The sequence below is a fragment of the Pristiophorus japonicus genome, chromosome 9 (assembly GCF_044704955.1).
Source record: "Pristiophorus japonicus isolate sPriJap1 chromosome 9, sPriJap1.hap1, whole genome shotgun sequence".
In the NCBI taxonomy this organism is placed as follows: Eukaryota; Metazoa; Chordata; class Chondrichthyes; family Pristiophoridae; genus Pristiophorus; species Pristiophorus japonicus.
Genome location: NC_091985.1, coordinates 89393039 through 89407996, shown reverse-complemented (window position 1 = coordinate 89407996; position 14958 = coordinate 89393039). Strand labels below are relative to the sequence as shown.

Here is a 14958-nt window from a genome sequence, read left to right as displayed (position 1 = left end):
TGCAATGTTGTTACATTATCTACATGCTTCATTTGGTAATGGATATCACACCCAAGACTAATTGCAGTGAACAGGCCAGTATTCCATAAATACTGTGTATGCTAGAGTGTTGAATTGATTTGTAAATGGCAACTTGCATATGGAATTAACTCTTTAATGGGCTTGTGAATGCTAAGCAGGAGTTTAATGTTGCAGACCAGTAACGTACTAAGACATTTCTAGATATTACGGTGAGCTTTTTCCATCCATAACAACATTTTCTAATCCAAGCAGCATTCCCAATCCAATATCTGACTTTTACATTTGTTCTATTGAGATGGGTAGTACTATTGAAAAAATATTTTTCCACCCCAACCTCCAAACACAAGCATCAGTCAGATCTGGTCGTTATGCACCTTCTACACTGTGTATTTCGTGTTTTATGTATTTTTGGGGTCTGTAAAATGATATAAGAATAAAAACATTAACAGAAGTAATTATCAAAAGAATAATTGTCTCGATTTTGGCGGACTTTGCGACTGGGTTTTTGCCGCGATTTGACCCTCCGCGGCGAAAACCCAGTCGGCGGGATCCTTGTCCCTCTCTTTGCGGCGGAGCTTTCACATACCACCGGGGAGAGGAGCGTCGACATGCAATGCCGCGGATTACGTTGCCGTCGTACTATCGGCTCCGTCGGGACCCGTACGCCACGCCCACAATACCGACCGGGTCACACCTGTCGGTACAGCCCTTTGAGCAGCGGTAAGTATGAGATCTGCAAAAAGGATAAGTAAATGTTTTTATTTTTAAATTATTTTGCAGTGATTTTATTAGGCAAGTGTTTTTCGATATTTTTTCTTTTGCAATATTTTTTGTTTTTCCTCCTCTCAAGGCCCCTCTCGCAGCGCTACCGGCCTCGGCCTAAAGTTGCTGACACTCGCGGTTTGTGCCGCAAATCCACGTGCAATGCCGATTGTACTAGCTGAAGTAAAGGCTGAAAATTAGGCCTGAAAACGGTAGCGCAGCGACAACGGTAATTTTGGCGTAAAATTACCTTTTTCGCTGAAAACCGAAAATCTAGCCCAATATGTAATGAATCAAAACTCATTCCTGAGATGCTGTTAATGATAAACACAGGAATAGTTTGCCATTGAGAAGTGTGGGAAAAAAATATCCTGGAGATAAAATTCCTCAATCCCACTCCACACGGTAACTATGGGAGAGCAGGATTTATGTCCCAGTGGCATTCCTGGACTTGACCCTGACTCTGCTGGAGTATCCAGTGTCAGGTTGTATTGTAATAAACTAGGCAGTATTGGTGGACTAGTAATCCAGAGGTCTGGACTAATGATCCGGAGATGTGAGTCCAAACCCCATCACGGCAGCTGGGGAATTTAATTTCAGTTAATTAAATAAATCTGGAATAAAAAAGCTAGTATCAGTAATGGTGACCATTAAACTACCGGATTGTTGTTAAAAAAAAAAAAAAACATCTGTTTTACTAATGTCCTTTAGGGAAGGAAATCTGCCGTCCTTACCTGGTCTGGCCTATATGTGACTCCAGACCCACAGCAATGTGGTTGACTCTTAACTGCCCTCAAACACGCCATTGTCTCACCACCACCTTCTCCAGTGCAGTCGAGGATGGCCAATAAATGCTGGCCTTGCCAGCGATGCCCACATCCATGAATGAATTAAAAAAAATCTTGGATGCCCACTGGAAGGTAGAGTGTAAAACATGGTCCCAGGATAGTCACTTGGGAGAAGCGGGTGAAGATGCCAAAACCTCGAGAAACCGGCCCTCTTTATGGGCCTAAGTTTGCCCCAGGGTTAGAACGGCGCATCTCCGTGTGGTGAGCCGACTTTTTAGAACAGAAATGGCGCCTATTATTTACCTTGGTATTCTCCCCTCGTCTGATCAATCCAGGCCCTTGGCGCAGCGCAGCAGAACGCGTGGGCGGCAGAGCCAGGTCCTGGCGCTGAAAATAGTGCCGGGACCTCTGCACATGTACGCTAGAGTGTGCGCGCATATGCAGTAGCTCCAGGCCCCCGAGGCTGCATGGGAGGGGACCGAAGCACGCCGCCCCTAGCCCTGGCCGAATGGGCTGCCAGGGTGAAGATCGTACTCTGGCCTCCTTCCTTCCCTCCCTCCCGTTTAGCTCCCGCTCCCCCCTCCCCCTCCCTCTTCTTTTTTTTTTTGCTTTCGCTTTCTTCCCCCACCTCCCCAACATAGGCGGCGGCGGGGCCTGCCCGCCCGCCCGGCATCTTGCTGGGGGCGGGCTTCGCCCAAAGTCTTCGGCGGCCCGGCCCGGCATCTGTCATCGGCAGCGCCCACCCATCCTGCCCGAAGTCCTTGCCCTTCAGCCTCCCACTTCCTCCCCCCCTCCTCTTCCCCTCCCTCCCCCTCCTCCCCTCCTCTCCCTCCCCCTCCCCTCCTCTCCCTCCCCCTCCCCTCCTCCTCGCCTCTTTCCCCCCCCCCCCCCCCCCACCCCTCCTCCTCGCTATGAGAGAAACAGAGAGAGAGACACTGACAGAGACACACTGGGGGAGCCCTGTCCCAGCACGCTGTTCGAGGGCTCCCGGTGCTGCAGTCGGTGAGTAGAAACTTAATTTTTTATTGATTTTTAAAAAAAAAATTAATTTTTAATTTTTTAACTTTTTTGAATTTTATTGGTTGATTTATTGATTTATTTGTAATTTATTATTGATGATGGCTCTTTATTTGTAAAAGTGAAGTGTTTAATGTTTGTAAACCCCCGTTTCCCCCCCCCTTCACTCGTTCTCTATGCCTGATTTCTAAGTGTAGGCAAGGTTTTTCTGAGCGTACAAAAATCTACATTTACTCCATTCTAAGTTAGTTTGGAGTAAATTTTCGCTGCCTAAACTTGCAAAACGGGCGTAAGTGGCTGGACACGCCCTCTTTTGGAAAAAAATATCTGTTCTACAATGCAACTATTCTAACTCATTAGAACTGGAGCAAACTAAATGCCGAGAATTGCAATTTCTAAGATGCTCCATTCTAAACTAGTTGCTCCAAAAAAAAGAGAGCAACTCAGGCCGAAACTTGAGCCCTATAAGAGGGATGATTTTATTGTGTCAGCCTGTAACCTTCTTGGGTGCTACAGGCTTAAACCCAGACCAGGGGGACACCTGTGGGCTCCACTTATGTCCATCAATTGACCTGGATGCTGATACCTTGCTGACGTCCAGGTTCCTTGGACCAGCGAGAATTTTGGTAGGTGACTCATCGTTTGCCACGGCTCTGAGAAAATTTGTGGCGATTGGCTTTCTACTTGGAGGGAAGCCTTGTCTGCTACTTTCATGATGATCTCCAGAAAAAGTTTTCAGCTATTGAAGCTTAACCCTCCTGTGGGTACCAGTTGGGGTTATATTTTCAGAACTATTAAATAGTCTTTGGGGCTAAAATTGGTGGACTTACCATCCACTGCTGCTGAGTTTTCTGGGTGGTCTCCCATCCGAGTGAGTTTGGTGGAGGCCTCCCGCTGGCGGGGAGAGAAGACCGCTGGGGACTGTGCGCCGGCGTGTAAGAGTCCTCCCGCCTGCCGAGCTGCCAGTTTGGTCTGGGCGGTCCTCCGCTGCAGCAGGGGAAAAAACTGCTGCGTGGGGGCAGGTCTAACCTCAACGGTAAGTATGAAGACCTGCAAAAAAAGGTTAGTCCACTTTTTTCTTTTTTTTTTGCAGAGTTTCAGGTGGATGGGGTCCCCTGAAAGATTTCTAGTGTTTTTAAAAACATTTTTGAAAATTTTTAATTTCATCAGTTTCAACCCCCCCCCCCCGGGCCCGACTCAATCCTCGGTGGTACTTGCCACCGAGTGGGGGAGCTACCGCCCGCTGCCACCCAGATTCAGTGTTTACATCCCATTTTTGCCGCCAGGTGGTTTTTCCAAGATTTTTCCATGCAACTTCTGCCCAAAGTACCGTCAGGATCTCGGCGGTCCTTTGGGCAGAACTTAGCTTCCACCAATTTCAAACAGTAAAGATCAAACAGTGCAAGTTACTTGAAGTACGACATACACAGAATCACCATCAATGGAACATAAATATATAGTGCACAACGTTTATGTAAACATTTTTTTAAATCCTCACCATTTTCTTACAAAAAAGAACTCCATGGAGGAGCATGTTGGAGGGTAGGGAGCACTATTTTCTTTTCAAGCCTCTAGCATTAAAAGAATGTGATTATGTGTATTGCAATCTATTTCAGGATTTCTTTTAACAGTGAAGGCTATCCCCAGCTTAATTTTGTTAAAGGCCTCGGGGTTTGATTTATTTTGTGTATCTTTTTTAGCACCACTGATTTAATCTGCTTATGTTAAATTTTTATTTGTGCCATTTTAATGCAGTCATTAACCTATCAAAATAGATTGGGAATGACGGCATTCAAATGGCAGAGAGAGAAGTTTATTAATGTAAAAATAGCGCATGGAAGAAACTAAACCTGCTAATCTGTATATTTTGTTTTTTTTTAAAAAAAGGGAAAATAATGTATTTATTAAGATTTTCAAAGAATGCAAAAATGCAATGGAGATATAAATCCCAGATAGTTTGAACTACTGTTGTCCAGTATTCCAAATTCAATATCTTTCTTCCTCACCCTCTGCGTGAAGGAAGATGGAAGACTAGTTCTCTGACCTCAAGGAAGACGAAGGGATACTTCCAAATGTTTTTGAACAACCTTGGAAGACTGACATGCATTATCTTGCGACATTGTATAAAAAGGACTTCAATAAAAATATCTGCTCCAAACTTCACTCGATAGTCCCACCTGTTTGGGCGAGAAGCAACCACCACAAAAGCAGCTTGAGATGGCAGGACCACTTTGTGCTCGGGAGGACAAATCTAGCTGAGGCAGATGTTATGATGGGGAAAATTATTTTTGTTTACAGACTAGATGCACTGCAACAGTGAAAGGGGAAAATGCAGACATAATTTTATTGTTCTGTGTGAAATTAGAGGTTTTTATGTACCTGCACATGTGGAGCTTCACAGATTTTAGCAATTGCACAAAAAATGATATAAATATAGACAAATCTTGTGCTGGGATTATTTAGTATAAAACCTGCTTTAAATTATGCAAGTATTTACAGTAGTTCAGAGTTGTGCTAGTAAGCTATTGTGATTGGCAGTATAGTATTAGGCAGTCCCTCGTATCGAGGATGACCTGCTTCCACACCAAAAAGGGATGAGTTCACAGTTGTTTCAATGAGGGACCTGACATTCTAGGTCCAGAACTACATACTGAAGGGTGAAAGATGCCTGTGCATGGATTCTTTTACCGTGGGATGGCCATTGCACACCAGCCACCACACGGGCTTGACAGAGCTAGGTCTTGATCCAGTGGCAAGGGTTAACCAAGACGACTAGAGACCGAGCTCTGCTGCACAGACCTAGTGCGCATGCATGCTCCTACTAACCATAGATCGCAGTGTGGGCTGGCCCGTGCTGCCCCTGGGCCCTCGCTTCTCCTGTGCCTCGAACCCTCACCTCTCCTGGGCCCCGATCACGACGCTCCTGGGCCCTGATCTCACTGCTCCTCCGCCCCGATCAAAAATAGAGCAGTCAGAAACAGGACATCAATTAGTTTCCTCTTATCTTGGAGACATCAAATATCGGCACTGTTATTTGAAATATCAAAATATTAAACTCCAGCCTAGTTGAAGGGTTATTAACATCAGCAGAAACAAACAGTTCAGAAGGATGTGAATAACTGCAGGGTTTGGATTCTGCTATCACTTGTGAACTCGCTGGTGTCTCAGCAAGTTGGATGACTGAGTGAATCCCTTCCCACACAGAGGTTTTAGGAGTGACGGAGAAAGTGCTGCAAAGGCCAGAGTTCCAGATTAAGCCTATGTTGTGCTTCTGTAACTCGAGAGCATCTTGTCTTGAGAGCTGCAGTCAATATTTATTTTATTATATCTTTTTGAACGAAATTCATTCCAAAAATAAGAAATGTTTTTGCTTGCTTTGTGATAGCAGCAGATGACGCACACTAATCTATTCTCTACTAACATTCACGAAAGATGAATACCTACTCCTGCCTATTATCAGTAGTGAAAACTTGCAAGTGATGACTCTTCAGCTAATCATGCTTAGACCCAAAAACATAGTAGATATTTTGTTCAAATAATAATGATTAATGACTGTAATAAATGTCTAATTAAAATTCAAATCTTTTCATATTTACTTTCTTCCAATGGTAAGTTTTCATCAGGAGGGTTGTACGTTACAAATCTGACTTTTAGAGCTTTCAATTTGGAGGTAATTTTATTCATGCTGAAATAAAGCAGCCCATTAATAAAAAGTAAATGCCAACCATGTATTTGGTTGATTATTTGTTACTGGTTCATGATTTTCGATGCATTTTTATCATCATAAAATGTAATCATCGAGTTTGTTTGTTACTGATGTGTTGTCCAGTGGTAAATCTACCTGTCTACAACAGTAAGGCAAGTCTACTGTAGCGTGAATTAGTGCAATGCAATATAATCTATCACTAGGAAACTCATTTCCTTGTTTTTTTTCAAGCATCAATATGACGGATTATTTTGCTCAACCCAAAAGGCTAGCAGCATATTGCTGATACAACTGGAACATAATTTTATGGCTGTCTATTTGAGCTCTTTTAAAATTAGTTATTTATGCAAAAACATGCTCAATTTTAGCCACAAAATTTGTAGTTTTTTTTTTAAACATCATTAATAGCGCCTATGATTTTAACTTCTTACTAAAATATTATGATCAAATATATTAATTTCTACATAATGCAGAAGTTTGTGCAGTGTTCCTAGGAAAAGATAGGACGAGCTCTCTTGGAGATGTGACATTTGTTTTTTGCCTCATGACCTTTTCTGTTATCATTTACTATAAATTCACATTCTGCATGCAAAGCCACAATTGTTATCTCCCTGAATTAGAAAACTTGACTCTCTTCACATTGCATGTGCGATGAAAGTTTGATTTGCACTGTCTTAACTTTTGTAAAATTAAATCAGCTTTTTGAAAAAGATCTCTGCCCTTTTATCAGGCTTCAATTCTGTACCAAGTGCAGTCCAATGCTTTACTGTGTTTTACACCAGCGATCATTACACTGATGCCTTTTGTCAGAAAGTAATATGGTGTTGTGCAAAATCTGCCATGGTTCTCCTTCCACACCCATTGATACCAGCTTCAGAGACCTGAGGACATCTTGTAAGATTGCCTTCACTGAAAATGTTTCACCTTCCTAGAAAATCCAACACTGCCCGAAGCCTCTGTTCAACACTAGGTGGGTTCAATGACGGCAACTTTAGAAACGGGCTTGGGGAAGGCACATTGTTGTCTACTAGTGCTGTTCAATGGATCACTTACTATTGGCTGACGCAGCGAATTGTACAACAGTAGGAACACCTTTGGTGTTGATCCAAACAGGAAAAAAAAGCAACGGTGATTTCTCGTGTCTCTGGCAGGAGATCACAGATGTTTGATTAAGGAAGATCATCATCAGGAATTACCACTTCTATTGGAGTCAGTCCTCCCAGTTAATTCAGTGGTGTTGTGCAGGTCAGTCATTTTAGATGCAGTGAATTGGTGCTCATACTTATGGCCAAGATTAGCAGCCTACTCCCTGTTGCTTGAAGAGAGGATTTTATTTGCACAGTTCTGTTCAGAGGCTAAGTTTCCACGATTTATTGGATCTTAGACCCTTTAACAAAGGTCCCAAGAAAGGGAAATTCAACACGGGAACATTGTCTCAGACTGTTGAGGCTGTGTGCCCAGGAAACTGTCTGGCCAGAATAGATCTCCAGATGTTTGCTGCAGGGAGAGTCCAGTCCATTCGGCATTTCAACAGACTCAAACTTTAAATAGTGCAGTTACCTTCATCTTCTCTTCAACCAATTCAACCAATCAGTAAATCTCTGAACATAGTAGTAATTTGGTCCTGATCTCATTTTTACTCCTGGGATGCAATACTGATTGTTTGTTGATGCAGTCATCATGTAGTTCTCAGACCTCAACACTAACATGAGGACTTGAATTCCCTTGAAACAGAAGAAATAATTTGGGCATGTTTTGCTTATCGAAAATATAAATGAATACTAAAAATACACACCAGTCCACTTACTTTTACTGAGAAGTTGTTTTGGCAACCATTCATCAATAACAGCAGAACTCCTTTACAGATGCTGACTGACCTGCTGTGTATCTCTAGCATTTTCTGTTTATATTCAGATTTCCAGCATTTGACGATTTTTCTTTCTATGTTGTATATTTATGTATTTTTTTTTTATTCTGCAGGTTAAATACTGCCAATGATAACATGCTTAACTTCACACTTGAATTTACAAACTGGAAGAGGCTTCCTCCGCTTGTGGGACAGATTCTTTTCTGTCGCATAGCAAATTCCACTTGGATTCAACAGAAACATTTTGGTATGTAAGCTTTCGAAGTACAAATTACAGCAGCTCACTGCAGAAACATGCATAAAAGATCACAGGAGGGAAAAGCCTGGAAAATTTCAACTGTACCTGATCCAACTGTATATGCCTTAATTTCTAGGTGGTCTGCTTAAGGGAAACCTATCTGTGGTTTCTAATTCCATGACCATCCCTCTGATTTATCCTAGCTATTTTATACCTTGATCGTTTTCCAGACAGTGGGCCTAGTTCAGAAGTGATGGGGATAGTAATTTGCTATCTAAAGGCTTTACATTCTCATCATAAAATTAGATTTTATGATAAATCCCAATGAGAAGACCTTGAATGTGCAGCATCGCCATGTTAACATTTGTGAGATTGCTATTGTCTTTGCTCCCCCAATAAGGCATTATAGATAGGGAACTTAAAATGAAATCAAGTCTGTGTTCCAACAGTACACATAGCCAGCGACAACAAAAACAATAACTTGTATTTATGTAGTGCCTTTAACATAGTGTAATGTCCCAAGGCGCTTCACAAGAATATTATAAGACATAGAGTTAGACACCAAGGCACATAAGGAGAAATTAGGGTAGGTGACCAAAAGCTTGGTGAAAAAGGTAGGTTTTAAGGCACGTCTTAAAGGAGGAAAAAGAGGTTTAGGCAGGGAATTCCAGAGCTTAAGGCCGAGGCAACAGAAGGCACGGCCACCAATGGTTGAGATATTATAATCAGGGATGCTCAAGAATGCAGAATTAGAAGAACACATATCTCTGAGGGGTTGTGGCGCTGAAGGAGATTGCAGAGATAGGGAGGGACAAGGCCATAAAGGGATTTGAAAATAAGGATGAGAATTTTGAAATCGAGGCATTGCTTGACTGGGAGCCAATGTAGGTCAGTGATCACGGGTGATGGATGAGCATAACTTGGTACGAGTTAGGACACAGGTAGCTGAGATTGGATGACCTCAAGTTTACATAGGGTAGAATATGGGAAGCCAGCCAGGAGTGCGTTGGAATAGTCAAGTCTAAAGGTAATAAAGGCATGGATGGTTTCAGCAGCGGATGAGCTTGAGGCAAGGGCTGAGATGGGCTATGTTGCGGAGGTGGAAATAGGTGGTCTTAGTTATATTGCGGCTATGTGGTCGAAAGATCATTTCAGGGTCAAATATGACACCAAGGTTGTGAACAGTCTGGTTCAGCCTCAGACCAAAGTTGGGGAGAGGGTTGGAGTCAGTGGCTAGGGAATGGAGTTTGTTGCGGGGACCAAAAACAATGGCTTCTGTATTCCCAGTGTTTAATTTGTCAGCCAATGGCTCAGTGGGTAGCACTCTCAGAAGATTGTGGGTTCAAGTCCCGCTCCAGGGACTTGAGCACAAAAATCTAGGCTGACACTCCAGTGCAGTACTGAGGGAGCACTGCATTGCTGGAGGTGCCATCTTTGATAGAAACATAGAAAATAGGTGCAGGAGTAGGCCATTCGGCCCTTCGAGCCTGCACCACCATTCAATGAGATCATGGCTGATCATTCCCTCAGTACCCCTTTCCTGCTTTCTCTCCATACCGCTTGATACCTTTAGCTGTAAGGGCCATACCTAACTCCCTCTTGAATATATCCAATGAACTGGCATCAACAACTCTCTGCGGTAGGGAATTCCACAGGTTAACAACTCTGAGTGAAGAAGTTTCTCCTCATCCCAGTCCTAAATGGCCTACCCCTTATCCTAAGACTGTCCCCTGGTTCTGGACTTCCCCAACATCGGGAACATTCTTCCCGCATCTAACCTGTCCAGTCCTGTCAGAATTTTATATGTTTCTATGAGATCCCCTCTCATCCTTCTAAACTCCAGTGTATAAAGGCCCAGTTGATCCAGTCTCTCCTCATATGTCAGTCCAGCCATCCCTGGAATCAGTCTGGTGAACCTTTGCTGCACTCTCTCAATAGCAACAACGTCCTTCCTCAGATAAGGAGACCAAAACTAACATCATATTGCACTCCTCCCTCCAGATGAGAAAGATGAGGTCATGTATTCGCGCCAATAATGCCTCTCCGCCATACTTAAGTGCCTCAGCGGGGATTCCATCCGCTCCCGAAGCCTTGTTGTTCTTAAGCTGTCTTATGGCTTTTTCTACCTCGTGCAGTGCTGGGGTTTTACTGAGATGGTGGCGGGTATCATGCTGTGGGATGGAGTCGAGAACACTCGAGTCAAAGGCAGAGTCTCGATTGAGGAGATCTTGAATGTATAAGGCTCTCTTAGCTGAGTCTTTAAGTGCCCCGGCATTCCTTTGCAGCACTGCTTCTGCTGCCCCCTCCGCTTTGTGGCTATGTTGATGTCAATGATGCATTGGATTAGGCGGTGATCCGTCCAGCAGTCGTCGGCTCCTGTCATGGCGTGGATGATGCGCACATCCTTGCGATCCCTGGCTCAGACGATGACATAGTCGAGCAGGTGCCAGTGTTTGGAGTGAGGGTGTTGTCACAATGCCTTATATTTGTCCCTCTGGTGGAACAAGGTGTTGGTGATGAGAAGTTCATGTTCTAGACATTTTGTCAGGAGTTGGGTACCGCTGGAGTTGGTTTTCCCTACCCCCTCTCTGCCAATCATGTCTCCACAGAGGTCTGTGCCCTTGCCGACCCTGGCGTTGAAGTCACCAAGGAGGATCAGTTTGGGACACACAGGACAGGGATTTTCCGAGGTTGGAGTGCAAAACCCTCTTTGGTCTCATCTGTTGCATCGAGTGTTGGGGCATACGCACTGATGACTGTGGAGCATTGATTCTGGGATAGGGTGAGTCGAAGAGTCATGAGGTGTTCGTTAACCCCGCAGGGGGAGTCTTTGAGGTGGTTAACCAGCTTATTTTTGATGGCGAAGCCGACTCCATGGAGGTGGCGTTCTTCCCCTGGTTTCCCTTTCCAGAAAAGGGTGTAACCTCCACCTTGTTCCTGGAGCTGGCCTTACCTTGCCATCCGGGTCTCGCTTAGGGCGGTGATGTCGTTATCAAAGCATCTAAGATCCCGGGCAACTATGGCGGTGCGGTGTTCCGGTCTGTCGCTGTTGGAGTTGTCCATGAGGGTCCTGACGTTCCAGGTCCCAAACTTCATGTTAGAGGAGTGGAAGATGCCTGTGAGTGAGTTCTTTTAACGTGGGGTGGTCGTTGCACACCGCCTACCACACGGGCTTAGCTGAGCAAGGTCTTGATCCAGTGACAAGGGGGTCCAAGACGACTGGAAACCAGGCAATGCTATATGGGCCTAGTTGCCTACGGTGAGATGTTGGCCGCAGGCTCGGTGCTAAAATCAATTTTATACATTAGGGGCAGTATTTTGCAAGGAATTGCCACTGATTTTGGGTAGTGATCTGGTAGGCCAGCAGACCAAATGCATTCGAACACTATGGGCTAGACTTTCCACTTCACATCACCCATCTAAGGCCCATCTATGGTGCAAAATGGACCTCTATTGTCCATTTTGAGCAAAAAGTGGAAACTAGGCCCAAAATATCGCCGGAAAAATAGGCCCCCAAGTTTCCACTTTGATCGCTGAGATGATCGCCCACACACAGCCCATCCCAAGTTTCAGCACTTAGCATGCACTTCGCTGGGCCGATGCAAGGCCCAAAAGAGTGCTCAAAAATAGTTGCTTTTTCAGGGCCTTAGAGAGGGAAATGGGCACTACGAACGCCATTTTTAACCTCTGAGGAAGGGTGGAGAATTGTTCTGAGTTATTTAGAGAGTAAAATTGATGCAAATTATATTCCGAAATTTGGGACAGGGAATATAAATAGGTATTATCACCTTATTTATGCATATATTGGAATTATTTATTAAATAGCTTTTACATAGTTAAGTTATTTAATGATATTCCGTGGGGAAACAGAATAAACAAACAAATCTGCATGAAGCACTGTACGTTGTAAAACTTATGTAAGTAAGAGAGAAGGTTCAAAAGTTGTCGAATTTTTTTTATTAACAAACAAAGAACTAATGAACAACACCCTTCCCTCAAAATCCCCAAAACGTTACAAGAAGAAGAAATGAACATTTTACAGAACACGTGGCCATTTCAATCATGCCAACAAGTGACCATTTCAGAAATAATGGAAAGGGAACAGTTAAGTAATGATGAGTGAACATTTAACTATTGAATACAATTGGCCAATAACAATAACAAGAGTATAATAAATTGGTAATAACAAGTGAACATTTTAAAACATGTGAACTATAGAGAAGCACACCTCCCTCCCTACCTGGGGCCATGTTTCCCTCCAGATCCTGTCCCACCCGTGTTCGCACCCCACCCGCCCGTTTTGGTCTACCAAGACGTCGTGCAGAGTGGAATATCAAGATTTCCTGCCGTGGTGGAAGTGACAGAGAGGAAGTGTAAGCCTGAGGCTCCACTTCCGAGTCCGGAGGAACTGTGTCCTCTGTACTCGCTTGCGTGCTAGGGTTCTCGCTGCGAGCAGACACAACACCTTTGGGTGCAGTGCCGTGTCCAGCCAGAGGACACAGTTCCTCCGGACTCGGAAGTGGAGCCTCAGGCTTACGCTTCCTCTCTGTCACTTCCACCACGGCAGGAAATCTTGATATTCCACTCTGCACGACGTCTTGGTAGACCAAAACGGGCTGTCTGGTGCCGAATCGCCTCCAACGTCTCCCGAGCAGTCTGTGACTGCTCAGAAGACCAGTTGGAGAAGTTCTGGCAGAACTCGCTCCAGGATGCTGGAAACTGGCTCCAGTTCGCAGAGAATCCCACGAACCCCTGGATAAGGTCACGACCAATCGTGACCATCTCCCTGCACAGGGAAATCAAGCTCTCTGTCTGGCTCTCCATGGTAGCCGATTGCTCGCCATGCTGACCGGACCTCCGTGGGGTCGGCGTTTGCAATATGACGCGCCTTGGCGTCGCTACCTGCACACCGCTTGGTCCCGATGCTTCTTCCATCTCAACTGAGATGGCCGCAGGTTGTTCCCCCCTCACAAAAATCTCTTCCTCTTCTTCCGTCTCGTCAATCTCCTCCTCCTCCTCCTCCTGCTGATATACCACAGCAGCAGGAGTCCGCAGTGGTTCCCCTTCCTCCTCAGTCTCCTGTGATCTCGGCGAAGTTTCAGTGGTGGTGGTAGTGGATTCCACCGACTCGACGACCACTTGACCTTTAATTTGATTAACAACGTTTAACAATTCAAATCATTACATTACAATTTTTCTCCAACTGAAAACATTACAATGCTTTCCATTACCCCATATGCACAAGTGATCACAAGGTTTAACATGACCTCACTCGAAGATCTATAGTACACCACAATTATATATCAGATTATATTATAATTGCATAACATTACATGCGTAACTACAATATTTTCAATATTAACGAATGATTCGCACATTGCACAATGCACGTTTCTCATTACTCATGTCTCAAGGGTGGGTTCAGCCACACAACGGGATGTGACCGAACGGCTTTCTGGCCCTACCAAGGACACCGCGAGCTCCTCGTACTGGCTTAGTGTGTGCATCATGGCAGCACCCCCACCCTTCTGTAAATGATACGATAACATTGCATGGCATAAGCAAATGGATCAGGCAATTTAAGACATTGAAGACATTTAAGACTGACAGATTTAAATGCTCTAATACAAATTAGCATTACGTTGCACATTTCGCACTACAACATTTAACTTTATGCTGGGTTGCGTAAAATTTAGTTATGTTTAAATGTAACCCAATAACATTGCAGATTCTAGTTACTATTTAGATCATTAAATAATACCTAAAAAATATAAATTTCAACTTACTCTCGCAGCTGCCAGTCGGCTGTTCCACCATTTGCGGCACTGGTCACGTGTGCGCGTTTCATTGGAAGCTGATGTGACTACGTCGGCTATTTCGGACCAATTCCTGCGATATGCACGGGGTGGAGGTTTCCCCTGCCCACCCTGTGTCAGATCCTCCCACCTGGAGCTGACAGCATTTACAAGGGCCTCATTTGCCTCTTCGCTGAAGGGTTTGGCCCTTCTCTTTCCTGCACCTCCTTCCATTCTTTAAATTAATCTGTAATTTGGATAAGACTTTCTGACCTGCTTCCTTTCTCCTCTCTCTCTCTCTCTCTCTCTCTCTCTCTCTCTCTCTCTCTCTCTCTCTCTCTCTCTCTCTCTCTCCCAGAGCATGTGTGAAGACCCTTGACTTCTCAAAACGCGGGAAGAAGCATCAACCTGAAAAAAAAATCAACCTGCACATGCGCAGTAATGCGTTGCTAGGGAAGCTTTTTTTTCATTCACTTCCGTTTTCTTTGGGCGATCAGGAGATCGGCGAGAATTGACATCGCTGGGCTAAGGCAGAGTGGAAAATCGCAAAAAAAAAAATGGGCCTTGAGCCGGCGATCAGCACGGGCGATAGGTCCCGCATCACTGGAACAAGGCTCATTTTTTTTCGGCCTTAGCCTGAAAGTGGAAAGTCTAGCCCTATTATTCCAACTACCTGCTTATTCCCTGCCTACTTTGGCATTTTCTGCTAGGAGTGACAGCAGACACCGCCCCAGATAGGCCAGTAATTGATGGAGAGACATGAT

The 14958-nt window shown here is 44.4% G+C and overlaps 1 protein-coding gene across 2 annotated transcripts in view; it reads left to right on the top strand.

The window, feature by feature from the left end:
* asb3 (ankyrin repeat and SOCS box containing 3) overlaps positions 1 to 14958 on the top strand; it is a 104289-nt gene that overhangs the window by 78814 nt on the left and 10517 nt on the right. For both annotated transcript variants that reach the window (XM_070889539.1, XM_070889540.1), the window contains exon 9: positions 8275 to 8408. In XM_070889539.1, the coding sequence (XP_070745640.1) occupies positions 8275 to 8408 (134 nt within the window). The remainder of the gene's footprint in view (positions 1 to 8274; positions 8409 to 14958) is intronic.